The 27,430-nt window shown below is 45.9% G+C and overlaps 1 protein-coding gene across 1 annotated transcript in view; it reads left to right on the forward strand.

Annotated features, from left to right (window-relative positions):
• The first annotated feature begins 580 nt into the window (after positions 1-580).
• LOC119173520 (BTB/POZ domain-containing protein 2) overlaps positions 581-27,430 on the forward strand; it is a 126,255-nt gene continuing 99,405 nt past the window's right edge. Inside the window, exons 1-2 of the mRNA XM_037424322.2 lie at positions 581-720; positions 23,248-23,419. Of these exons, the coding sequence (XP_037280219.1) occupies positions 23,320-23,419 (100 nt within the window). The 5' untranslated portion in view covers positions 581-720; positions 23,248-23,319. The remainder of the gene's footprint in view (positions 721-23,247; positions 23,420-27,430) is intronic.

Raw genomic sequence — 27,430 nt, forward strand, 5'->3', positions numbered from 1 at the left:
AGGCCAGGACGGGAGTACTGCGAACCAAGACATATCGGGCCAAATACGAAGGGGTAGACACAGTATGCAGTGCGTGTGGAGAGGAAGAAGAAACTGCCGAACACTTGATAATGTTCTGTAAAGGGCTTCACCCTATAGTTCAGGATGATGGCGCAGAGTTTTTCAAAGCACTGGGGTTTAGGGACCGGGAGGGCAAAATAAACTTTAAGCGGGTAGACTTAACCAGAAGGAGGTTATCTGATTGGTGGCTAAAGTCAAGACACGAGTGAATATAAACTCTTCACTGCAAAGTACGAATCCTAAAACTCACTTTTTAAGGAAAAAAAATAAATATAGTTTTTGGTTCATTAGGTGTTACGGCTTGGTGGCGCTAGCCACCGCCCAATCTAAAGGGTACAGCCATATTCATCCATCCATCGGTAGAGTGCAAAGGACCACCGTGCAGTCTGCAGAGGGCATAGTATAGAACTTCCTTGCCCCTACGCTAGAGTGTACTAGAAGGATACTCTACCTACGCCGCCGCTGGTCGAAATCGCTTCGGCGCACACGCAGCGGAACAGGAAGTGCCGAATGGCGCGAGGAATCAGTTTTTCAGTACACCACACTCCTTCCTCCGTGGTACACCATCATTCGTTTGCAGCCTGTGTCGCCCAACGTGCCTGACTGGCGCTGTCGAGCAAGTTCCCCACACTCGCAGTCACAGGGACTTGGAAAAAACTGGTGAGTTTTAAATAGTAATTATTTTGTTCGCCAGCAAGTGCACGGAAATGTGTCGAGGGCTGGCGCGTCGATCCTGTAAGAGGGGTCGAGTCGCGTAGTGAGTACTGTTTTCACTTCGCCTTTTACGTAATTAGGGCGGTCCCTTTTCAAGTGCACTGTGGTCTCATCGTAATCTCTGCAGGTGAAGATAGGACGACCTTTCAGTCGTCGGCGTCGAACAACACGTGCATGAGTACCGATCGCACGCTGGAGAAAGTTATCTGAACGTGCGACTACAACGTATAGTGCTTTCACTTTTCATTTCATACAAGGTGATTTGTCTTGCTAGCTAGGAAGGCATTGCAGCAGATGGGCAGACAGCCATGTGTCTCATTAGTCGGACGAGCGAGCATGTTTGGAAGAAACCTTGGCCTTGATTTTTTATCCTTGCCGTGAGGAACCAGCGGTAGAGGTTGGACTTGCAAAACTTCCAATAGAAAAACTAAAGTGTAGTCTAACATTAGTTTCATAACCTAGCTAATAGACTATAAGTTTTTCTATCAGAATTTTTGCTAGGGGTGACTGTAAGAAGCATCGCCAGTGAATAGGGGTTGTGCATCAAGTGCCATCTATTAGCCTCTGCTGCTTATACTACTAACTAGTTTTGAATTATCACCTTTTTTTCCCCCTGTGATTCTACGCCGCTATTCACCCAGCCTTCTCTTACTTGTCTCTACTGTGGATTCATCACAAGCTGACCTACTCCTGGCCGTTGGTTTGATAGCTTGACAAACCAGTATACTTACCACTGTCTCTACTTTCTGGTCTTTATTTATTACAGTGGTATTAGCACTATGAGCAGCACACTGCATTCCTCACAAGATGACTTTTCAATGTGAGCTCTGGTGAGCAGCATGAGCTGCGCCAAGAGGCCAAAGCTGCTACAATTGGGTAAAAATCTCAGTAACTTGTGCCGAACCTGCGTCAAGGCTCTGGTGTCGCAGTCTTTAGGAAGAAAAATAAACAACTGCTAGTGATCCACGTTTGTTACCGCTGCTATTTCGAGTAGCCGAGGCCTTCCAAGTTTGCGCAGTGCTGTCTGCGGCCCCAGTCTCACTTCGCGGGGCTTTTCTCTCATATTTTTTGTGCTATGACTGTTGCTCCTTGGTCGTCCTGGAAAGCAAGCATGCAGTGCTTCTGCATTGTTAACTGTCATAACAGCTTCAAAATAATGAAGTGCAGTTCAACCATTTCCCATGAGGAAGCACTACGAGGAGCAGTGCCAGCAAGGGTGAATTGTGACAGCTCGCTGCATCTAGTGATGCTCTTATGGTCTTCTCATCTGAATGTAATTTTAGTTTAACACAGCAGGGTTGTCAGGTCAAAATCGCACATGAAAAGCAAAAAAACATGTAGGAAAACTAACCAAAAACCACCCAATTCGAGCCAATTGCAGTAAAAGAAGCCATGTGTGTATGAAAATAACTGCAGTGTTCTTGTGTAGGCAAGTGCAAAAGCATTTTGGCATAAATGTAAATCAAGGTGCACACTAAAGAAGCCCAGGTGGTCAAAATTTTTGGAACCCTCCATTACGACATCCTTCATAGTCATATTGTGGTTTTGGGACATTAAAGCCCAAATATTCTTATTACCAATAATGTTATTATTATTAAAAATGTTAATAAGTACACTGTGAATATCAGAAGTATAAATTTTTTACTTTGGAATCATATCACGTTGGATGACCAAGTTTCTTCCACATGTCTTGCATAACTTTTCTTAAAATCACAAGAAGTGACTGCCTTGGGGTGACAGTGAAGATCATCACTGTATCAAAGTGCTCCAAATAGTAGTTGCTTGGATTTAATTACGCATTTCAGTCAGCTTTCTAGTAATCTTTTGTAGGATAATGAATTCTGAGCTTTCAATGTTCTCTTGTCTGACCCTGGATTATGACATGACTGGGGACTGATAACTTCCATAATATGGCTCAGATTTACAAAACAAGAACTGCTTCAATACTATGTACAACACTGATTAAAACGTAGTTGCCTTTCACGTGCAATATTTTGCGTTAGTTTTTTCACTCAGTGCTGGACAGATATTGAACCTGGAACTGGTTCGAATTCCTCTGTCGCAGTCCCAACATTTTTCTTGAAACCGAGGCGAGCAGGTCATCAATCTCGGAGGTCAGTTTTCATCAAGCTTGTCTGTCAGAAAACTTGCTAGGTCTTTGCTTTTTATATTTACAAAAAAAGGGGTCTGATTGCTTTCCCTGCAAGATAGAGGGTTCTGCCATTCATGTCTTTATAATGCACAAAGCGGCACGACTGGAACACTGACAAAAAAAGAAACACAATTAGACACTGTGCTTTGTGTCTCTTCTAATCATGTCCGTGTCTCAGTTGCACATGCATTATAGTGGCAAACCAACAGGCCCAAATCGCAACTTTGTGTCCTTATAATTTCATATCTTTGTCCAGAAGTAGCTTTCTGCTTTTGGACGCTTCTAGCTGCCACTTGTAGATACCCTAACTTTCATTCTATCTAAGCATAGCAGATGTGAGCAAGTTGGTGTAAAACTTAGTACTGGCACCATGGAAACGACAAAAACAAAGAAGGGTAACTGATACAACAAACGAAGTGCTCACTTTAAATGCAAGTTTATTGCATAAAAAGAAGACTAAGTATAAAAACAGTGTACCATAAAATATCACATGAAAAGAAATGGCTGAAATAAAAGCATTGAATTGACAATGACGCTCGACAAGTGGTCGTTCCATGCTTGTATGGCCAGCGGCAAAATATTTGCTACAGTTACTACGCTCACTTACATCCCATTTTGCAGTAGACAAACTAATAGACAATCGAAATTATTTCACGTTAAAGGCCTAAAATATAGCCAATTTGGCTCAATATAGTGAGACTTTACAGCCCTGTTACACAGTGTTAAAATACTGATTGGGAAAAATGGGAACACGTGGAGAGGAACTGTGTTTATCACCTGAACTACATGTATGACAAAAAGAAAGCCATTGTAGATTTTGAGAGCGTGCTGTGGGCTCGTACCTTTTGAGTGAACTAGGTTGCTGCTGCTGCTGCCACATTAGTAATGTGACGGTAGCAGAGCACGTCAGCCTAATGCACCGCGGTTTAAATATTGACTCGGACTCCAGGAAAAACGTGCACTACTTATATAAAGAACGTCCTCTTCTTCTGCCATCACCCTGTTGCCTGCTACACAGATGCACATACCTAAATTACTTATGTGGTAACATTATTGTAAGTAACGTGACTGTTTTATTCAAGGGGTGGGAATGCATTTTGCTATTGTGGCTCAGTGTAAAAATAATAAAGTACATGTCTACACTATTGGCCTTGTGTGCAACATGCTCCGATTGCTTGTGGCTGGCGGAGGTGTTATGCTGCTTAAGGAAAAGGGCTTGGGTATGTTGGTTATTCATCGTTCTTCATCATGAGTTCAATACCATGACACAGCAGCTGCATCACGATGGAAGTGAAATGGAGCTTGCTTAAAATTGGATGGTCGATGAAGGTGGTCAAAATGAATGGCTCTGTTCTCCCCTGCGGTGTGACTCATAATGGTTTTACCAGCAAGAACGGCAGGTATTTAACCCGCAGGGGCGCCTGCGCAAATAGGCGTTTGGTGTGTAGCGCCACCACGGACCCGAGCTAACGGGGGAGTTCTGACTCCCTCCCACGCCTAGCCGTGCGTGGCTTTGCCATGTCCGGGGAAAAGGGGATTCTGGGGGTTGAGTCAATGCTGGGTGATCGGACCTTTAAGGCACCCCAGCGGCGGCAACACACTCCTTTGGCCCCGGCTTCACGTAGACGGCGCTCCTGGGCTGACCCACCCAGGGGAAATCAGTAGTAGCCTTTTACTATTTCTCTCTCTCTCTGCATCTTAGTCTTTTCTCGTCTTTAAATCTATCCTGTCTTCTTCTCTCTTTCATTTACTTTTGATTTTCCTGGCGGCAAGGGTTAACCTTGTGTATGTGCTCTGTCTTGGGCACAATATATTTGGTTGTAACGGCTGTGTACAGCTGACGTTGACATGCCTCATATAAATTTAGGACTTGTCACGTCCCCATATTGGGCTCCATGGTAGGCAGCTGGCATGGCTGCCAAACTCATATTTACTTTATGGCCTTTTTTCTCTCCCCTCATTGCACGATCATCCTCTCTCGAAGAGAGGGCGCACCGAAGACATTTGCAACTATTTCAGAAAACCGAAAGAAACCTTTCCCCGCTATCATGTAATCCACTGTGAAACTGCTGAAAAGAACACCAGAACAACTTCGTCTTTTGTTGTTTCCAAATGCCTCACCACTACACTTGGCCCAGGTTACCAGGCTACAAGAATGGCCAGTGGGGATCTCCTCCTCGAGATAGAAAGTCAGAGCCAGTATGAAAACCTCTCGAAACTAGAATTGTTTGGAAACATTCCTATCTTAATTACACCACACCTCTCTCTCAACACTTCCCAAGGCGTTGTATCTGATCAAGACTTGCTTGGCCTGACTGAAGGTGAGCTCCTCGAGGGCTGGAAGGACCAGCAGGTGACACAAGCACAAAATCAAAATTAGGTGTGATAAGAAGGAAGTCCCAACAAAATACATAATTTTGACGTTTTGCACCAGTACCCTGCCTGAACATCTCCAAACAGTATACTTGAAGTTGAATGTGCGACCCTACATTCCCAACCCACGACGTTGCTTCAAATGCCAGCGTTTCGGTCACGGCTCTCAGAGTTGCCGCGGCCAACTCACCTGCGGAAAGTGTGCCACCACAGGACACGCCACAGATGAGTGTAAGGTAAAGGATGGGGCCCACTGCGCAAACTGCGATGGTGGCCATCCCGCATACTCCCGAACCTGTCCAACATGGAAAAAGGAAAAAGAAATTGTTACAATCAAAATCACGCAAAACATTACTTTCCGAGAAGCCCGACAACAAGTATCTGGTCTTTTCACAAACAAACCATCGTTCGCCAATGTAGTGCTACAGGGGCAGCACTACAACGGCCTGCGGCAACTGCCCATGCCAGGCACAGTGTGCCCAGGCGGTTGCCAATGCCCCCCCCCCCCCCCCCCTTTCACGGTCGGAACAGCCAAAGCTGCCCTGCCGATCGTCCCCACAGCCACACCAGCGGCTGCTGCAAGCTCTTGCAGCAACCAGGGTAACCCAGTAGCAAAGGAGGTCCCCTCAACCTCTGGCCCGATGGGACGAAAAGTTACGCCTCTTGAAGTGGAGGACACCCCAGGGTCGGGAGATATAAAGGCCTCTGCTCACCAGGCGAGGCCTCAAGCTCGAAAAACCAGCTCGCTAATGCGGGCACGCAGCGCCTCTGAGGAGGCTACGGACACCACGGTACCCCTGGTGCCAAAAAATCGGCGTAGCTCTCTGGAGCGTGCCAAGAGAAATAAAAAGGCGATAACGGGGCCCGATGACGGCCCTGTTACCTGAGTAATAACGTTCAGCTCAAAAAGCACACACACCCATTTTGTACACACAGCACTACTTTACTTCCACTATGGAAACACACATTATACATTGGAACGTCAGAGGACCGCTTAAAAACCTCGATGACATCCACGAACTCTTTCACAAACACTCACCAAAAGTGCTGTTTGTGCAGGAAACACTCCTAAACCCCTCGAATACAAATTTTCTACGTGATTACGTTTCATTCAGAAAGCACCGAGACGATGCTGTGGCGTCATCCGGTGGTGTGGCTATTATGGTTAATCAAGGAGTATCGTGTACACACTTACTACTCCAGACATTCCTTGAGGCGGTGGCTGTCCGAGCAGTACTTCTAAACAAACTTGTCACCGTCTGTTCTCTGTACATGCCTCTGCACCACCGTCTTGAAAGACGTGAATTCTAGTCTTTGATAGACGAACTGCCTAAACCTTATCTGCTCCTTGGGGACCTAAATGCACAGAGCGGTCTGTGGGGCGATTCTCGCTGTGATGCACGAGGTCATCTCATTGAACAATATCTCTTCTCTTCCGGTGCCTGTTTGTTGAATAGGAAAGAGCCAACATACTATAATGTCGCCAACAAAACTTACTCGTCTATAGACCTCAGTATCGTATCACCTTCACTTCTACACCTATTGGAATATAATGTCATAGGTAATCCATATGGAAGTGACCATTTTCCTGTTGTGTTGAGTTCAACAACATATGAATGTTCTTCACATGTTCCCAAATGGCTGATAGACAAAGCGGACTGAGAACACTTTCGCAACACTGCTCGTTTAGATTGGATTGACATGTGCAGGTTAGGTATAGATGACGCTGTGCAGTACTTCACAGCTTTTGTTACTGACGCAGCGGCCAAGTGCATACCGCAAACATCTGGAATGCCTTACAAACGACGTGTCCTATGGTGGAACACTGAGTGTCAGAATGCGCGAAAAGAGCAGAACAGGGCATGGAGGTTGCTTCGGAACTCACCAACAACCGAAAATCTTGACAGCTTTAAGAAAATAAAGCCTCAAGGCAGGAGAACGCGTCGGCAGGCCAGAAGAGAAAGCTGGCACAAGTTTTTATCAGGGATAAATTCATATACACAAGAAGCTAAAGTCTGAAACATGGTTGGTAGGGTAACAGGAAGACAAGTACACTCACTCCCACTCGTAAACACACAGGGTGACAGCCTGGAAGATCAGGCGAACTTCCTCGGTGCACACTACGAGCAGGTGTCTAGCTCGTCGCACTACACTGAAGCTTTCCAAAGATGTTGAAATGTTGAAAAACCTGCCGCTCAGAACGCGAAAAACTTTACTCTTCCTATACAATGCTATCTGGCTTTCAGGCGCCATCCCTGCTTCCTTGAAAGAGGCTATTGTTATCCCTATTTTGAAACAGGGCAAGGACCCTTCCTCAGTTTCAAGTTATGAGCCATTGCACTAACCAGCTGCCTTTGTAAACTTTTTGCAAAAAACGATAAACCGCCGACTTTTACATTTCCTTGAAACACACAATCTGCTCGACCAATTTCAGTGGTGGTTTCGAGAGGGTAGATCCACCACCGACCATCTGGTGCGTATTGAGGCACAGATCCGAGATGCTTTCGTCCACAAACAATACTTCCTCTCAGTGTTTCTCGATATCGAGAAGGCTTACGACACAACATGGCGTTTTGGCATATTAAGAGACTTGTCTCACCTGGGTGTGCGCGGTAGAATGCTTTTCATAATCGAGAGTTACTTGTCCAATCGGAAACTCTGTGTCCGTGTGGGCAGTATTCTCTCGCAAACATTTGTGCAAGAAACGGGAGTACCGCAACGTGGTGTACTTAGTTGTACACTTTTTATTATCAAAATGAATTCCTTGCACCTGTCCATCCCCCGCAACATGTTCTATTCCACATATGTCGATGACGTCCAGCTTGGCTTCAAGTCAGGCAACCTAGCAATGTGTGAGCGGCAGGTTCAGTTAGGTTTAAACAAGGTCTCCAAATGGGCAGAGGAAAACGGATTCTGGCTGAACCCAGAAAAAAGCACGTGTGTCTTGTTCTCCCGAAAGAGAGGCATGCACTCAGCACCCGACATTGAACTGAACGGTCAACGTCTGTCTGTCAATGCGGAGCGTAAATTTCTAGTCTTAATGTTGGACAACGAGCTGACCTTTGTACCACACATCAAGTATTTAAAAACAAAATGTTTAAGAGCCATGAATGTGATAAAAGTGTTGTCACGTACTACGTGGGGTAGTGACAGGCAATGCCTCATGAACCTGTATAGAAGCCTCATTCCCACCCGCTTAGATTATGGGGCCGTTCTTTATCAGTCTGCAACTCAAAGTGCTTTGAAGATGCTGGATCCCGTGCACCATTTGGGCATCCGCCTTTCTACGGGTGCTTTTCGCACCAGCCCCGTAGAAAGCCTTTACGTTGAGTCAAATGAGTGGTCGCTTCATCTGCAAAGAACTTACATGTCCTTTGTATATTTCCTTAAGGTAAAAGCAGGCAAGAAGCACCCCTCATACTCTACTATTAATGATTTGTCGAGCTCCATTCTGTTTCAGAACAGGCCTTCAATGAGGCAGCCCTTCTCAGTTCGCCTGTGTCTAGCTGAGGACACTGGAGTGTCACTTGAACACAGTTTAATGGCTCCTGTAGCATACCCGCCACCGTGGCAGTGGCAGACTATAGATTGCGATGTGTCTTTCCTAGAAGTTACTAAACATGCACCTATTGCCCATATTCGAACATACTTCCTGGAACTTCAACACAAATACACACGTCCTGAGTTCTTTACAGATGCCTCTAAGTCTAACTCCTCAATGTCCTACGCTGCTGTTGGCCCTTCCTTTTCGGATGCTGGCCCTCTACATCCAGGCACAAGTATCTTCACAGCGGAAGCTTACGCAATACTTGTGGCAGCTAAACACATCAAACAATTACAAATACAAAAAGCAATAATTTATACAGACTCCCTCAGTGTGATAACGGCTCTGCACAGTCTTAAAAAACAAAAAAACCCTGTCCTCGTCTCACTTTACTCTATTTTATGCTCACTCTACACACTCAAACAACATGTTGTAGTGTGCTGGGTGCCAGGGCACCGTGAGATTCAAGGCAACGTGATGGCGGATCAGCTTGCTGCATCCGTCCATGAAAGGACCGCCACTACACCCATAACAATTCCGGCCCTTGATCTTAAGCCGTATCTCAAACGAAAGCTCAGGGACTACTGGCAGAGCAAGTGGGATAGACACATACAAGACAAACTACACGTTTGTCTTGTATGTATACAAGCCACACCTTGGCCATTGGCCACCAGTATCAAAATCACGTCATACAGAGGTAACATTAACGAGGCTCAGGGTAGGACGCACATACACGACACACTCATATCTTTTGTCCGGTGGCGGTCCACCATTGTGTGAAAGATGTGATGAAGCACTAACAGTTCTTCACATTTTAATTCAGTGCAAACAATTGGACATTCTAAGAAAACAACACTTTCAATTACCCTACCGACAACATATATCTTTACACCCTGCAATGTTCGTCGGTAGGGAACTGCTTTTTAGTCATAAATCATTGTTAGCGTTTTTAAAAGAAATTCATAGTTTTCATATCATATACCCGGGCACTCCGTAGCACGACCTCTCCAGAGAGGTTTTCGCTGCGGGGGCTACATAACAAAGCACTTGCCTCACGGCCCTTGGACGCAAAGGTACGAACGAGTGAGGCACTTGTGCTAATGCCATACATGTCCACAATCGTTTTTATTATCACCAACTTTTATCATCTATTCGCACCACACACACACCTTTCACGGCATGGTCATGATTTTACTTGTATGTTTTTACCTGCTTTACTGCGGGGAATTTTATGGCCCTTATACAGCCGCTTATCACAATCATTGTCCATATTTTTAGTAAAATGAACTGGCGCTCTTTGGCCGTGAAATGGTCCTTGCGCCGCAAAACATCAAACATCAATCAAATCGGCAGGTATTTTAGTGACCCTGCATGCACTCATGAGGTGCGTGCGATATGCAGCTGCCACTTTTGATGCGAGCTAGAATCAAAGTGACGTGGAAAATCATCTGGGGTTTAATGGTGTAAAGTGCGGTTATTGTAGAGGATGAATCATGGTCTAATTGCAGACATGCACAATCACACACTGAATTGCATGTGATACAGTGCTGATAGAGTGAGCTGTTAGAACAACAAAAGTGGCATTAATTGGCATGCACAGCCTGTTATCAGGCAACAATTTTATCCTGTAGGAAATGTGGCACTGCAGGAAGTATGAATAATTTTCGTTGGCACTAAAATTTTCTTGTGTGCACTGTTGCTCTGACAAAGTTAAGTTGCAAAAAAAAGTCTGAGGCAGCATTAAGCTTACAATAAAATGATGTAATCATTCGAAGCAAATGCCAGCAGAAGGGGAAGCTCTTGGGGAAACTTAACACTCAACAGTACAAATATAAATTTGAAGCCGTCCAACATACATGGACCCAGAAAGCGGGGTTGCTGTTTGTTGACATGATACACCACTGCTGTAACCAAGGTACATTTTTTATTGGTCGCATAACTACACGACTTGCGTAGCACCTTAAAGGGGTGCTGACAAAAATCTTGGCCTCGCATTTTCTTGCTGCTATGTGTTGCTGGTTGCCTTGCCTGTTAGTTATAATGGCACATCATCTGCGGCAGTGCCGGACAGATAGTTAGGTACAGGCTTTCTTTACTGAGCAGTTTTCAGTTTCTGTTTGAGAGCTTCAAAAACAAGCCACCGGGTACAACTATTGCCACTTAGCATGGGCAACTCTTGATCATGTTATCATGCAGAACTGTGACACAGCGCCACACAGTCCGCGTCAAGAAGTCTTCTCAAATAGGAAACGGGACTGCAATGTTGCCAAACACCAAACTTCGAAAGTGTACATTGTGGCTACAGTGTATTAGAAGAGGATAGTGGGCTTACTCCACTGCTTCTCTGATGCAGTTGGCCTTGCATGTGATAGAAGCTTCACTTGCAGAAGCTGCTTGCCGCTGGCTGCACGCAGGCTACGATGCGTGATTATTTGATATGTAAAATAATCGTTCCTTGTATTAACTGTCGTCTGAATTTTGCCATTGAATTTGCTGCAAGTCAGCCCGATGGGAGCCAATTCAACCCATGCCTTTTTTTTGTGCGCTTAAGTTGATTGCAAATTCAATATATCTTTTTCGACCACATCGCATTTGTCCCTATATAGCACCTCACAGAAAAGGACGATGCAGTACCTTCCGAAACATGCGGTTTCATGCCGTGTACACCTAAGGTTTTATATGAAGACGTGCCTAAATGATTGTCTGTCTGAAGTTTCCGATCTTTCGCTTGCATCGTTGCATCTCTCTTGGCCCTTTTTTGCGTTGGCTTTTTAATATATGGTAGGCTGGCAGATTTGGAAGAATCACGGCCCAGCATTGCTGCGAAGAATTGGTCTTACACTACGTATATCCACACCACCCATCGATACTGTGCACATAGCCTCTCAGCACATGACGCAGCTCGAAGTAGAGCTCGAGCACTGCGCTGGTGTTTTCCAGGGGCTTATCCGCTTTGGCAGGTTCTTTCCGCATTCATGGAGGCGGAAATGTTGTAGGCCCGTGTGCTCAGATTTGGGCACACGTTAAAGAACCCCAGGTGGTCGAAATTTCCGGAGCCCTCCACTTGGGCGTCTCTCATAATCGTATGGTGGTTTTGGGACGTTAAACCCCACAAATCAATCAATCAAGGTTTTTTCCGCATTCTTTACGCCTGTTCTGATTTTTCGGGATGCGAAAAAACGACAACTTCAACTCATCCTTCACATAGACATAGTCTGTTTGGCATTTGGGAGGATGGTACTGGTTTTTCTGAAGCTGCGGCGTGAATTATTAGTGCAATATTACGTGTTGCATTGTGAAGCATGTGTGTAGGATGCGTGTGTTATGTAAAGCATGAAAATTACTTTCAGTGCATTTCTGAGCAGGGGAAGTTATTTTCACTGTACTTCCAAGCAGACACGTGGCCGTGTGTTTGAACACCCACTTGCCATGCAGACGACCCGGGTTCAATCCTAACTTGGTCCCAGGCTTTTATTTATTTTATTTGCATCTTTCTAGACTTTTCGGTCACGCACACGATGATATTTCGCTCGCAACCAATAAGGCCAACGCCAGAATTTTCGCGAAATGAGCTCTTTGATGCTGTTGCATTCGAATTGGCGATACAGTGTCTACAGCAATGAAACGAGGTGTGAAAAACTGCTGTTCTAGATAAGCTAGATGGCTCTTTCAGCTGCAGCGCTCCTCCCAAGTTGTGATGATGATGATGCCAGCGCCGTCGCCCGGGTGAAGAGAGAAGCACAAATTGGCGACGTTTGCGGAGCGACCCCACCACATAGCCTTCGCCAGAGAGTGAGCCAACTGCCCTCTTCCAGTGCACTGTACCAGTGCCATGCACTCGCAATCAGCCGCTGAGAGGTATAGACTGCTTCAACAAATGTGGCAAAAGAAAAATGGCGGCTATCTTGTTTCATTGACTGCAGCCTGGTGAAGAGAGGGCGGTGCCCCTTTGATGGTGTCTTCAAAATTTAAACTTTGATATTGCTGTAAAATGCCTTCCAAGCTATATTCGCTGTTGATAATTTGCAGATGATATATATATATATATACATGTCCACAATAAGCGATCCTGCAAGCTATCTCGGCCGCGAAATTTTGTGTCATCACCATCAGCCTCACTGCGCCCACCGCAAGGCAAAGGCCTCTCCCATGATCCGTCAATCAACCCAGTCTTGTGCTTTCTGCTCCCACATTACACCTGCGAACTTTCCAATCTTATTGGCTCACCTAGCTTTCTGTCTCCTCTTTGTGCATTTGCCTTCTCTCGGAGTCCAGTCAGTAACTCTTGAGGACCAGCGGTCATCCTGCCTACGTGCTACATGCCCGGCCCATGTTAATTTCTTCTTGATTATGATATTTTTAACCCTGGTTTGTTCTCTGACCCATTCTGCTCTCTTCTTGTCTCTTGAAGTCTCTTGAATGGGCACTGACACAAAAACATTGGCCTCGCCTTTTTCTGCTGCAATGTGTTGCTAAAGGCCTGTTAGTCATGACACGACACATTGTTTGCTGCAGCATGCGACAGGTAATCAATTAGAGGGTTCTCATTATCGACCAGTTTCTGTTTCGGTTTGAGAGAGCTCCGAAAATTGGGTGCAACTATCGCCACCTAGCGCGTGCAGCTCTTGACCACGTCAGCGCACAGAACTGTGACACACTTGCACATTATCCGCATAAAGAATTACTTTGGAATAGGAAACGGAACTTGAGTGTCGCGGAACACAAAACTGTCAAAGCGTTCGCCATGGCCATGCAGTAGCTACCAGCCACCAAAAAGTATAGTCTGTGGGAACAAACGCGGCAAAAGAACAATGGCGGTTATGACGTCATCATAACTTATATCATAATATTAGTCATCATATTGATATTGACTGTAGCGTGGTGACAGGAGAAAAGTAGGGGGTCCCCTAAGGGTCCCCTTCGAGGGTGTCAATGACATGATGGAGTCGAGAGCTCACGCAAACTTTAAAATTAAATTAAAATACGTTCCAAGCTATATTCACTGTTCATATTTTGCAGATTATATATGAATGTTCACGGGCATTGACCCCGCAGGCTATCTCAGCCGCAAAATTTAATGTCAGTACCCCTTTAAAGTATCCCTGACACCAAATTTGGAAACTCGAGATGCTTGTGTTGTTTTAAAGTCCTGCATGCGGTGGAACTTCTGACTGATTATTAGTGGCAAGTGTTGCCTAGAAAATATTTTAATTTGGTTTTATAGTAAATATGTGTGCTTGTCTGAGTATTCAGGTGCAATCGACATTTTTTGTAGTTTGACGTGATCCCCTTGTCATGTTGCAAAGGTCCAGAACAGTGCAGGGTGTGCACACAATACCCCAGCTGACACTTGGCGCGGACTATTGTTCGTCACCCCTCTCGCTCTGTTGTCGGGCTGCTCTCGAGGTGGTTTAGGCTCGTTACACCAGGAATGCTTTTTTTTTTCTGAGGGGAACATGGTTGAAGCACCCCCATCGTTTCATTCTTCACCACCTGCGGGTCTTCCGATTTGAAGACAGCGTGTTTCAGTGTCGCCAAAGCTTGAGCGCACGTAAGTCTCAGGCGCTGCTCTGCTGTGGGGCGCTAGTTTGTTATAGTATTTAGGCGGGCGTTTTGAAATGACGCAAAATCGCTCTGTATCAACGCCGCTAGCATTAATTATACGATGTGTTTGAGCATTTACGATATAATTTTGATTTCGACATTACCAGTTGCAAAGCTACAAATTACTATAAAAGACTCGCAAATAAAACTTTCCTTGTCAGGGGTCCTTTAAAGTTACACCTATCATTTTCGTTTCCATCGCTCGCTGCGTCGTCCTCAATTTAAGCAGAACTCTCTTTGTAAGCCTCCAGGTTTCTGCTTCGCAGAAAAGTACCGGCGAGATGCAGCTGTTATATACCTTCCTCTGGAGGGTTAGTGGCAGATTACGATTCATGATATGAGAATGCTTGCCGAATTTTATACACTCCATCCCTATTCTTTCAGTTATTGCACTCTAATGGTGCAACTCTGCCGTTACTACTTGTCCTAAGTAGACATTTTTTTTACAACTTTGCTCTCGATTCGAGTCAGATCTGAGCTTCGAGACACGCTATCCGCGCTCAGTGAAAGCATCAATAAGCTCGGGGAGAATTTCGGCCAACTGCAGATCACCCTGGCCGCGCAAAACGAACGAGTATCCAAGGTAGAGTCGTTTCTCCAAAGCGTAGTGAAACCCGCTCTGACCTCAACCGCCGTCGTACAACCCCAGCCCGGCGCTGCGGGCCCCATCGTCCACGCTATTCTTAGCCAATCTGAGGGCAGCACCAACCTAGAAAAGCACCAAGATGGCCAAGCCAAGTGAAACGTTTCTCATTTCGCAATGGAACTGCAGGGGTTTCTCCTGTAAAAGGCGTCCTTGCAGCAGTACATTCGATGCTCTAGCGAAAAACCCCCCGTCATTCTGCTTCAGGAAACATTAACCCCAAACGTCACACTGACTGGTTACCAGCCCGTTTCGCGTTATTCTGATGGCCGGGGCGTCTGCACCTTGGTTAGTAACAAGCTCACACACATCTCTCACGACCTCAGAATGGCCACCAGCAGCGCCGAATATGTCATGACTGAGATTCTGCTGCGCAGCTCGGACTGAAGCAGCATCTTTTTTCTCACAGTACAGTAGCCCTAAGGACCGACGACAGCGCTTCAGGGCCCTTATAAAGAAGGCTGTCAACTTGGCAGGTCCCAACCCCCTGGTTGTGGCGGGCGATTTTAATGCTCCGCACCACACTTGGGGCTTCCCGTACGATACCAGCAAGGGCGTGGAACTGTGGCAAAACGCAACAGACATGGACCTGACTTTAATCACTGACAAAGCCTTTCCCACTCGGTTGGGCACCTCATCCTGCAGAGACTCGACTCCCGACTTGACCTTCGTCAAGAATCTCCCCGATGTACAGTGGGCCAACTCGAACATTGACTTAGGTAGCGACTATTAGGTCCTGGTGACGCAGTTCTTAGTGGTCCGAAAGAGGGCACGGGAGTTCTCTTGGACAAACTGGGACCAGTTTCACAAAGTCTACAACGACCGACCCCTACCTGCAACCAGGCCAAGCCTCCAACAGTGGATTAGCCAGCTCAGAGAGGACGTCATAAGTACCACAAAGAACATTAGTACTGACCTTCCGGTTGAAACAATGGACAGCCGCCTTGCCCACCTGCTTGAGGCCAAGCAGTCACTTTTCGCCTGCTCCTCAATCACAGGTTGCGCAAGAAAATTGACCTAAACAAGACCATCAAGGAGCACTGCCGTGTCCTCTCCAAGCAGCAGTGGGACGAGGTGTGCGACTCAGTAGATTTCTTTCGAAAAGTTAATTAGAGCGCGAAAACTTGACACGATCACTCACACACGCACACACCCGTGCATCAAACACACAGCGCTCACTTCCAACTGATTTATTCATAGCTCGAAGGCTTGAATATATACAGGACACATTGTGCGCACACACACCAAAAGAAGGCCAACAGCAAGATTATCAAAACGTATAGTTAATCAATGTCATCGCCTTAGAGCGATAAACTGAAGTTCGCTTGGTAACAACGAAATTGAAGGGGCGTTTACACAGTTATCTTTATTTTTTTCAATGAAGAAGGCTTTTAACACTTCACGTGCAATTTTACTTGCGCTTCTGCCCAGAATCTTTGTTTCAGAAAACACACCAAAAATTGGAAGACTGTGCCAAAGTGTGTGCGATAGAAAGAAGCGCGGCTGTCAGAAGAAACATGAGAGGGCCTTTGTTAAGTGTTCCATGGGGGTTGTGTACTCCATACCCTTATCCTGCGGAAAAGTGAACATTGGCCAAACCGAACGGTGTATTAATGACCGATGAAGAGAACACGCCCAAAAATTAACGAAAAGAGATGACAAGTATGCGCACCTGGTTGCGCATGTCATCTCGTGTGGTTGTGACGCACGATTTTCTGAAACAAAGATTCTGGGCAGAAGCGCAAGTAAAACTGCACGTGAAGTGTTAGAAGCCTTCTTCATTGAAAAAAATAAAGATAACTGTGTAAGCGCCCCTTCAATTTCGTTGTTACCGAGCGAACTTCAGTTTATCGCTCTAAGGCGATGACATTGATTAACTATACGTTTTGATAATCTTGCTGTTGGCCTTCTTTTGGTGTGTGTGCGCACAATGTGTCCTGTATATATTCAAGCCTTCGAGCTATGAATAAATCAGTTGGAAGTGAGCGCTGTGTGTTTGATGCATGGGTGTGTGCGTGTGTGAGTGATCGTGTCAAGTTTTCGCGCTCTAATTAACTTTTCAAAATGATCTACCAACTAGCCCAACAACAAGTTCTCTTAGAACTCGGTAGATGGCCAGATGTGTAATGGCAAGACATGGAACCTGCTCAAGCACCTGCTCAGCGAGACTAACACCAAAACTAACCAGCGGAACGTACTAGCGCGAGCCATGCACAAAGCCAAGCAGTCCTCTTCAGAAAAGGAGGTTTTGAAGCAGCTGGTGCAAAAGCACCTTCCTGTCAACTCGAACCCCGCAACCACGTACCCCGAGTACTCGGGACCGGCCGACACTGAACTGAGCCGAGATATGCCACGAAGAGGTTCGGCAAGCGCTCCAAGGGCTCAATGGAAGGTCTGCCGCGAGCCCGGACGACATAACTAATAAGACTCTGCGCAACCTGGACGACCGGTCAATCGACTACGTCACCGAAGTCGTCAACGAGGCATGGAAGAGCGGCGAGGTCCCCGACCCGTGGAAGGTCGTACGCACTGTGCTCATTGCTAAGCCGGGGAGGCCACCCAACTTGGACAACATGCGCCGCATTTCGCTCACATCCTGCGTGGGAAAGGTAGCCGAGCATGTGGTCCTCAATAGGTTGACTCGGTACCTGGAAAACAATGGTCTCTACCCGCACACCATGATTGGTTTTCGGGCGAAGCTTTCGACGCAAGACGCTATGAAGCTGCTCAAGCACCAAGTCATCGACTGCTACACTCGAGACATGCGGGCCATTCTCGGACTCGACTTAGAGAAAGCCTTCGACAATGTTACTCACTCTTTTGTGTTGCGGTCGATTGCTGAGCTCGGCCTTGGAGTCAGATTCTACGAATATGTCAAATCGTTCTTGACCCGTAGGAGAGCCACCCTCAGTGTGGGAGACCTTGTCTCTGAGGAGATCGAGCTGGGCTCGCGCGGCATGCCACAAGGGTCAGTGATATCGCCCACTCCATTCAACCTTGTCGTGTTCGGGTTGTCCAAGAGGCTCTCATGTATCGAACGCATTAACCACGCAATTTACGCGGACGATATTACCATTTGGTGCACAGGTGGCAGCGACAAGCAAGTCGAGCGCTCCCTGCAGGAGGCCATAGACACCGCGGAAGATTACTTCTGTCCCATAGGCCTGAGGTGTTCCTCAAACAAGTCGGAGCTCCTCCTCTACCAACCCACTAGGCGAGGGCCCAAGCCTAAAAACTGGCAGCCGATCTCGAAGAGTGATATCTAGCTCTACATCGGAAATGGCAGTGCAATACCCAGAGTCGACTCCATTCGAGTCCTCGGCATGACCATCGAGTCCAATGGTTCCAACGGCAAGACTATACTCAAGCTCGCTGCCAAGACGGATAACGCGGTTCGGCTGGTTCGGCGGGTGGCCAGCTGCTACCAAGGCCTCAAGGACGCCAACCTAATCCGCCTGGTCAATGCCTTTGTGCTCTGCCACTTTTCATATGTCGCGGCCATGCACAATTGGCAGCGTGCTGAGCGTGACAAGATAAACGTCTTGCTCAGAATGATTACCAAGCGGGCCCTCGGTATCCCGATCAGGACGCGCACCAAGCGCCTGCTCCAGCTCGGCGTACACAATACGTTAGAGGAGATTGCCGAAGCGCAGGAGCGGGCCCAGCTCGCGCGCCTTTCGAGCTCCCAGATTGGCAGACATATACTCCGAGAGCTCGGTCACTCTCTGGCTGAAGTGGACGAGAAGATGAGACAGATGCCCCGTGAGATTCCTCATCACCGTGGCACCGATACCGAGGAATGTCCATCCCAAGCACAATCATGGTAGGCGATGGGCTAGAGCTGCCACTCTTCTCAAGCAGATTCACAGTGAGGAGCACGGCGTCAGCTTTGTCGACGCGGCAGCTTACCGTGGGAGCCGCGCCTTCTCCGCAGTTGTCGTCGACTCCAAACAGCAAATCACCAACCGCGCATCGGTTCACACTGACGATCCGACGATTGCCGAACAAGTGGCTATCGCCCTGGCCATCCTGGAATGTGAAAGGGAGGTCATCTATAGTGACTCTAGGTCAGCTATTCACGCTTTCGAGCGAGGTGTAATCTTCAAGAAAGCTCTATGCGTGCTCCAGAGTGGTGGCCGCGGCGGTATCAAGCACCACGTACTGATCTGGTTTCCTGCACACGTTGGACAGGTCCAAGGCGCTCCCCCCAACCTCATCGAGTATGCCCACGAGGCCGCGCGCGCGCTAACCGACCGCGCCGGTTCCGGGCAACGATTCGGGGCCAACGGGGTTGCGGAAAACAAGGACGCGCCTGCCACGTACAACAAAATAACAAAAAATTTTTACCTCGCGCGAAGGCTATATCCACTCCCTCATCCAAATAGGCCACAGGCCCTTACGCTCGGACTACTGCAGACCGACACGTACTCTAATTTGAGATCCCTTCACTCTATTCATCCTGACAAGTTCCCCAATGACGCTTGCCCCGCATGTGGGGATGTATCCACGCTGGCGCACATGCTCTGGGAGTGCAAGGCAATGTACACTAACCCCAACAATACATCTGTCAGGTGGGAGGCGGCCCTACACTGCTCCCTCCTGGCCGACCAACTTTGGGCCGTCCAGCAGGCTCGCGGAGCGGCCGATAGGCTTGGCCTAACGGTCCCGGCGTGGGATTCACCCGCTGTGCGCTGATGCGCGCCTTGCAGGACCATAATAAAGTTTTGCAACCAACCAACTAATCCAGCGTCTCTCCACCTATTGCTAAGTGCGGTTTTCTGCCGAGACTGTTGCACATTACTTTAGTTTGGTGCATATTAATTTTCAGGCCTACTCTTCTGCTTTACGTGTCCAGTTCGGTAATCATGAGCTGTAATTCGTCTCCTGAGTTACTCATCAAGGCAATGTCATTAGCGAATTGCAGGTTACTAAAATACTCTCCACTAACTTTCCAATCTAGAGCCCTGAAAACCTCCTGTAAAGACGTGGTGAGTAGCATTGGAGAGATTGTGTCTCTGTGCCTTACACCCGTCTTTATCGGGATTCTGTCGCTTTCCTTATGGAGAATTATGGTAGCTAGGGATCCACTGTAGATTTCTTCCAGTATGTTTATGTAGGGTTTGTTGATGTCCTGCTTTCGTAGTACCTGTATTACTGCTGATGTCTCTGCATTTTATGTCAATACTCCTTGAATACTAATTACGTTGCTCAAACATGGGCGCCCACTTTTGAAACAGACCTAGTGCTTGAATAAACAGCATTGTCCCCTCTGACCTGCTGGGTTCCGCAAAGGTGGTCCATCGTCCAGTCTCCTCTCGTCAGATTCACTCCGTGAAAATGTGTTTTAATATTTGATGTCTTTTTTGAACACTGAGAGCAAGAAATACCTAAGGCTGCATGTCCATGGTGAGCAGACGACTTTTGTGGATTAGAAAAAAGTGATAATTGTTCCGATTAGAAGTCAATGTACTGTCTTACTTGACTGACTGTACTAATTTGTGTAACCAGTTTGGTTTTGGCTAGTTATAAGGAAATAGTAGTAGCGTGCTAGTGTACCTCTAGAAGGCTTGATGCAGGGCACAAGTTTTAATATTTCACATGGGCGGGCAGTTCCACCTGCTGCAGTTAGATGTGGAATTTTTTTCTTAGATGTATGATGTTTCGGTGTGCATCTCGTTTGGGCTCCTCAAATAGTACGTGTTCAAAAGGGTGTCAATAGTGACTGCGTACACTGCAGGTTTCATGGAGCGCTGCTCAGATTTTAGGCATAAAAGATTAGTTAGTAAAGCCTGTTTGTAAATGTGCATGAACCGGAATTCTAAGGATTGTGTTTTTAAAGCACAACAGCAGCTCTACTCAGGGAAAGTGCAGGTTTTGCTAAAAGCACAAATGTGATCAAAATGACTTTATTGGATGCTTTATAAAAGTAGAATGCATGAGAAGTTGAAGCATCCAGGAAAGTCCTTTCCTTTACAAATATGAAATGATAGGAGGCCCAAGGGCACGTTATTTTAGCACTGTCTATGCAAAAAGTAAAAGCGATGACTGCATTTTATCTTCAAGGGTATTTATTGAAGACAACGTGCATGCAAGCATGCACGAATTGGCTTTGTTAAACATGTACAACCGCTCCATCTTGGTGTCATTTGTGCTCAAAAAGGAGTGACAGGTATGCTCCAGATGAAAGTTGTACTGCTCCAAAGTGTAGTTTTAGGTGCTCCGGAAGCTGTGCTAAAATGGCTTTGAGTGATCACATCCCTGCACAAGTGATCATATTGTTTACATAAATGCCTGTTAACACTCCTGAGTCATTATTTGTTCACAGATTGTTCTAAGCTGACTTTTGTTTTTATTTTTTTGTGAAGTGCATTGTAGACAGCATAATTCCTCTGCAAATCCCTTAAAATGTGGTCACAAAAAGATGGCAGCAAAGTCGCTACGTGCCCCTTGTTGACTAAAGGCACAAACACCTATGCAGGTCGAATTGGTGACACTTGACTGGTGGAAGAGGTGCCATGAAGCGTGTATTTCTTGTTTATTATTTGTTTTATTTCTTCGACAATACTGCCAACTTCTGGTGAAGTTGTTGTAGAGTGGAGTTACCATCGAAAATGATGTATAGAATTTTTTAGGGAAAACAGTAGTGTAAAATGTAGAAAATATGAAGCAAAGAACTGACACAACTCGTTAAGCACAACAGGGGCACAAAATGTGTAATGACAAAATGAAGCAAAGAAAGGAACAAAGATAATCTGCTTAAGCATAAATATAAGGGAAAGGCATGTAGTACAAGGAAAGGAACTTCACGCAATCAACTTCTGTGCTGTTGGTTTCTCCGTTGGGTGCATCTAGGGCATTTCACTGTCATTTTATGTGGAGCGATTGAAAAACAGTGTCACATCCTGGTATCGTAGCCTGTTGAAAAATGCACATATTTGGTTGTTCTGCCGTTGAGGTGACCTTTACTTGTCTAAACATAAAACGTAGTCGTGCGATTTTATTTCTTCTCTGGGGTGTGCTTTATATTAGACTTCTTCACCAAGCCTGAGAGCGAGACCCTATCTAAGTGATTAAAAATAAATATTATAAATCTTACGGCTTTGTTCTGGACCCTTTCTTGTTTAATAATATTGGATCGAGTAAACGAGTCTCAAACACGATTATTGTACTCTAGAGTAGGTAAGACTAGTGTTTAAAAATGCTTGTAAGCTTTGTATCACATGAAGGATGAAAAGGGAGCATTTTAACTAATGTAGTTTAGAAATTGCTGTGTTAGTAATCTCTGTTATGTGGTTATTCTAGCGCAGGTCGTTGTGAATGTCAAGACCAAAGTACTTATAGCACTCGGCATCAGGCTATTACCGTGAATTGCGTAGTCAAATGAGTGTACCATATATGTGCTTTACTTGTGATGACATGACAACTTTCTTCAAGATTTACTGACATTTGCCATGTATTGCACAATTGAAAAGGCTGAATAACAAAGTTCAGTTGCAGTTGAATATTAATAGATTTAATAATTGTTGCTTTCAAATTTGCTGCTATGTTTTGTGTTTAATTTTTTAAAGTACAGATTGCACGGCATCCTGTAAGGCTAATGTACTTGCCGTTAACTTCATTGTTCTTGTTCTACCAATATATTCTCATATTAATACCGTAATGTGGAGAAAATTTCATATGATTCATAGATGCATATCAGTGTTGTTCTCACAGTTCTTGCATATCTTTTTTTTTACAATTCGGCTACCTTGCAGCTCAACAATAGCATTGGTTTTGTAAACTAACAGGAGGTCCTCTTACAGCCATGCATGTTTTTAATCATTTATTACTACACCTCGTAGTATCTTGCTAAGACATTACTTTCTAGAAAGAAAGTATTGCATTACGATATTTCTTCTTTTTTTGTCTTGTGTCAGTGGAATATATTTCTAGCTCGAAGGCTAGTGTACACTCACTTGCAGCTTCTGTTTATGCTGTGAAACTTCTGTAATTACCTCTGGTGGGGCATGTATAAAACCAGTAGTGAACATCAAAGGCAGACGTTCAGCGGCAGGTTATGTTTTCATTAGTGCTGCACAACTGCTGGTTTCCGCTCATTTGATAGTGCACCCAGTAGCCCAGTTCATCGCTTCCTTGTTTTTCTGACTTTGCTTGCAGAGCCACAAAGCAAGTCCCAGTGCAAGTGCAGTCGTGGCTGCGCCTAGGCCGTCAGTGCTACCCGCGCGTAAAATGTTTCAGCCATCCCGCAAGACTGGAGGCACTAGCCCACTGGGAGCCTCTGTTGCAGGTGCAACAAATTCACAAACAACCTTCAGCTTCGTTCCCGCAGGTAAGTGTACAAAAAGAATCTTCATGCTAGTACCACAGTTGTCTTACTTTAACCCTTTGAGGGTCACATTTTTCCAAAAAAAAGACTGTTGCAGCTGCTCTCGTTACATTATTGCAGTTTTTAAATGACCCAAATGTTTTTGCGCTATATAAGTACAATACTAGCGTCTCAGACATCATCATACAAATATTTCGGCATTAATCTTACATGACACCTTTCACAGGCCTCTTACATCATAACGATATGTGCTTACACTTCCTAATCTCTTGGGTATATTACCTGTAACCTATGTAAATGCCTATTTAAGATCCTTAAACGAGTAGCTTTTTTAAAGCGCCAGTAAACAGGCTCCAACTTTTTTTTTACACCCTTCAAATAAGCTCAACGATTTGTAGAGCAGACTCGGGCAATCACTTTTTTCAAATATTGCAGCGCTGGGTGCCACATGGAGCCTCCATTTCAAAAACAACTTTCGCGCTCCTTACCTATCTGACCAATCCTTCTTTCACGCACAGTGATGCAAAGTGGCCAATCAGCGGCTCGACCTAGCTTGCAACTCAACCACTGGTCTAAACCAGCCACGTGATGGGCTATGCCTACCCCTCCCTGTGAGGAGAAGGGGTGGCGAGGCCACGTGAAAATTTGGAATCGGTTGATACCGATGTTCTAACCCCCTGTAACTTCCTTAATATAGAACGTTTTCGCAAAGTTCTTGCGACAGCATGTCCACAGCACAAAAGTGCACATATTTCTCTTTATAACAATTTTCGAACGTCGAGTTTGTTTACTGGCCCTTTATAGTATGGGGGATGGCGGCTTGAATTTGTGTTTCTTATACTATTGGTAGTCTTTGCAGCCCCTCCGCGGTGGGCTAGTGGCTAAAGTACTTGGCTGCTGACCCGCAGGTCCCTGGATCAAATGTCGGCTGCAACGATTGCATTTTCGATGGAGGTGAAAATGCTGTAGGTCCGTGTGCTCATATGTGGGGGCACGTTAAACAACCCCAGGTGGTTAAAATTTCCAGAGCCCTTTACTACGGTGTCTCTCATAGTCATATGGTGGTTTTGGGACGTTAAACCTCAAATATCAACCAAATACCAATCAGATAGTCTTCGCAACAAGAATGCCTAGTTTTTGTGTTAGAAGCTATTAAAAATCGAGCAAGTAAATTTATTTTCCACAATTATATGACTAAATTGAAGTACATTGTCATCTGTGAGTGCCATAGACCTAGCATTTAAAGTTTGAGGAAATTTCGAGTCAGTGTTGCAAAAGAGAAAAAAAAAATACATTTTGCAACTTTTTAAATGTACTCTGATTTCTGTGTGAAATATAAAAATGAAGCTTCATCTTTGATTTTCTTTGCTAATAATGAACTTATGGCAATGAAACATGTGGCATTAGAGTTCTCAGTGTCCAGTTTGTCCATCTAAACCAAGTCATTGTTAGCTGTCCGTTCAATACCATTCAGGATTCCACCTAACCTGGCAACCTGTCACATCGAAGTTGCTGCTGGTCATTATAAAACCGTTTTCAAATAATTGACCATCATGCACTCGAGTAATTAACCATCATGCACTTGAGCAGTCGAGTTTTTCAGTAGGGATAAGTGGATCGTTAGCTACTTATTGCAATAGAAATAAGCAAGATGTTAAATTTTTTGTGTCTGTAGTACACCATTAAGTAAGCTCACAGCTCGGTGACACTGCCAGTGCGAATCTACGACTAGCCGTGTCCGCGGTGAAGCGGAAGGGCCTTGTAGTTCTGACATTATGATTGGGAAACCTTTTGTTTTGCTCACAAAAACATGTAGTGTAAAAACTGCTTCTTTGTCTCTTTATTACAATGTAATTGTCAGAGCTTGTCAAGAATTGCTGCAGTGACGTGAGGGATTTTGGTGAAAAAGCATGGTGCTGGATTTCGTTTCTCATAGAGCACTTCAGTAGTAAAATAAGTTGAGTTGAATAACATGCCTTTTTCTACAGCTAGTCTTGTAGAGCAAATCTTATTGAATGTGACAAAATACTTGATAAACCAATGCACAGGAAAAACAATAAAAAGCATATCAAAGATGTGTACAATGATTACACTGCCATCTCCCCCTACATGTCTCTCCACCTGCATTCACCGCAGCCCTCCACGGGCATGAAATGTGAATACTGTAAAGATGTGTCAACAGCAACAACGCTGCTAAGAAAAGCCAGTTGTTTCACAGTCAAGGTGACTGATGGCTTGTCGTCGTACATGCTTCGTGTCACACATGTGGCCAAGTGCAATGTGAATGCTCATTTCGTGTAGCAATAAGATAATGTTTGCGTGCATTAATGTGTTGTGTACCCAGTCTCGCTTTTCTTGGAGTACCTGCAGGGGCGTCTGCGTCAGCAGGCATTTGGTGTGTAGCTGTGTAGCGACACCACGGACCCGAGCTAACGTTGGGGTTTCGACTCACTCCCAGGCCTAGCCGTGCGTGGCGGAGCCGTGTCCGGCAAAAGGGGAATCCTGGGGGGTTGAGCCAACGCCGGGTGATTGGACCTCTAAGGCCCCCTGGCAGAGGCAACACACCCCTTTGGCCCCGGCTTCACGTAGACAGCGCCGCTGGACTGACTCACCCAGTGGAAATCGGCAGTTGCATTTTCCTATCCCTCTCTCCCTGTCTACATCTTCGTCTTTGCTATCACTGTTTATCTTTCCTGTCTTCTTGTTTCTTTTCGTTTACTTCCCATTTTCCTGGCGGCGAGGGTTAACCCTGTGCAAGTAGCCTACCTTGGTCTAGGTACATTGGGTTTAGTGGCGTTGTACGACTGGCGTTGGCAAGCTTTCAGTATTTACAAACTTGTAGCGTCCCCTCGTTGGGCTCCATGGTGGGTGGTCGCCAACACTGCTGAATAAAAATAAAACCGCCATGCATAGAGCATTCCGCTTACTTACCGATCGTACCGGCTTGATGCGGGTACGCCCCGATGGCATGAACTTTTTCAACAGGCCAATCGAAACATTTCCTCGCTTTCATGTAATCCACTGTGAGTAAACTGGAAAACAAGCCAGGACCATCTCTCCCTTCTTAGTTGCTAGATGTCTTACCGAAACTCTTGGCGCTGGATTCAAGGTAACCAAAATGGCTAGCAGAGACCTCCTTCTCGAAATTCGGAACAAAGGACAATTTGAAAAGCTAGACCGTCTTTCAGCTTTCGGTGACACAACGATAACCGTAACACCACACAGATCCATGAACACAACTCGCGGAGTGGTATCTGACACGGACTTATTTGACCTGACTGAGATCGAACTTCTGGAGGGGTGGAAGAGCCAAAATGTGACTAATGTACAGAGAATTATCATCAGAAGAGACAAAAAGGAAACACCAACGAAACACCCAATACTCACATTTGCTTCCAGGAAATTGCCAGAAACCATTCAAACAGGGTACACGAAAACTTCAATCAGGCTGTACGTACCAAACCCCCGTCGTTGTTGCTTCGAGTGTCAGAGGTATGGCCATGGCTCTAAAAGCTGTCATGGTAGCCAGACCTGTGCACAATGTGAAGCCCTGGGCCACGTGTCTGAGAACTGCAAAGAGCAGCCGCACTGTGTAAACTGTGACGGAAACCATGCTGCATATTCACGTTCCTGTCCATACTGGAGGAAAGAAAAGGAGATAACAACGGGGAAAGTGAAAGAAAACATTTTTTTTAAGGAAGCAAGGAAAAAAGTCGCCATTTTATGGCCCAACGTATGCTGATGCGGCGCTTCAGGGGGCTCCGCCGCACCAGCCCTGGTGACTCCCTCGGCTTGCACATATCGAGCTGGAGGTTGTGGCACCTGCCCCCAAGGCGGCTGTAACCCAGACTACTCCGCCTACTCCAGAACAGAGACCGGAGACCCCAGGGTCTTCAGGTCTCAAGGCCTCGCCTCACCAGGCGAGGCCCAGAATTCGAACAACCAGCTCGTTTGTGCGGGCATCCAGTGCCTCTGAGGAGGCAATGGATACGTCGGTACCCTTGGTGCCGAAAG

The sequence above is a fragment of the Rhipicephalus microplus genome, chromosome 5 (assembly GCF_043290135.1).
Source record: "Rhipicephalus microplus isolate Deutch F79 chromosome 5, USDA_Rmic, whole genome shotgun sequence".
In the NCBI taxonomy this organism is placed as follows: domain Eukaryota; kingdom Metazoa; phylum Arthropoda; class Arachnida; order Ixodida; family Ixodidae; genus Rhipicephalus; species Rhipicephalus microplus.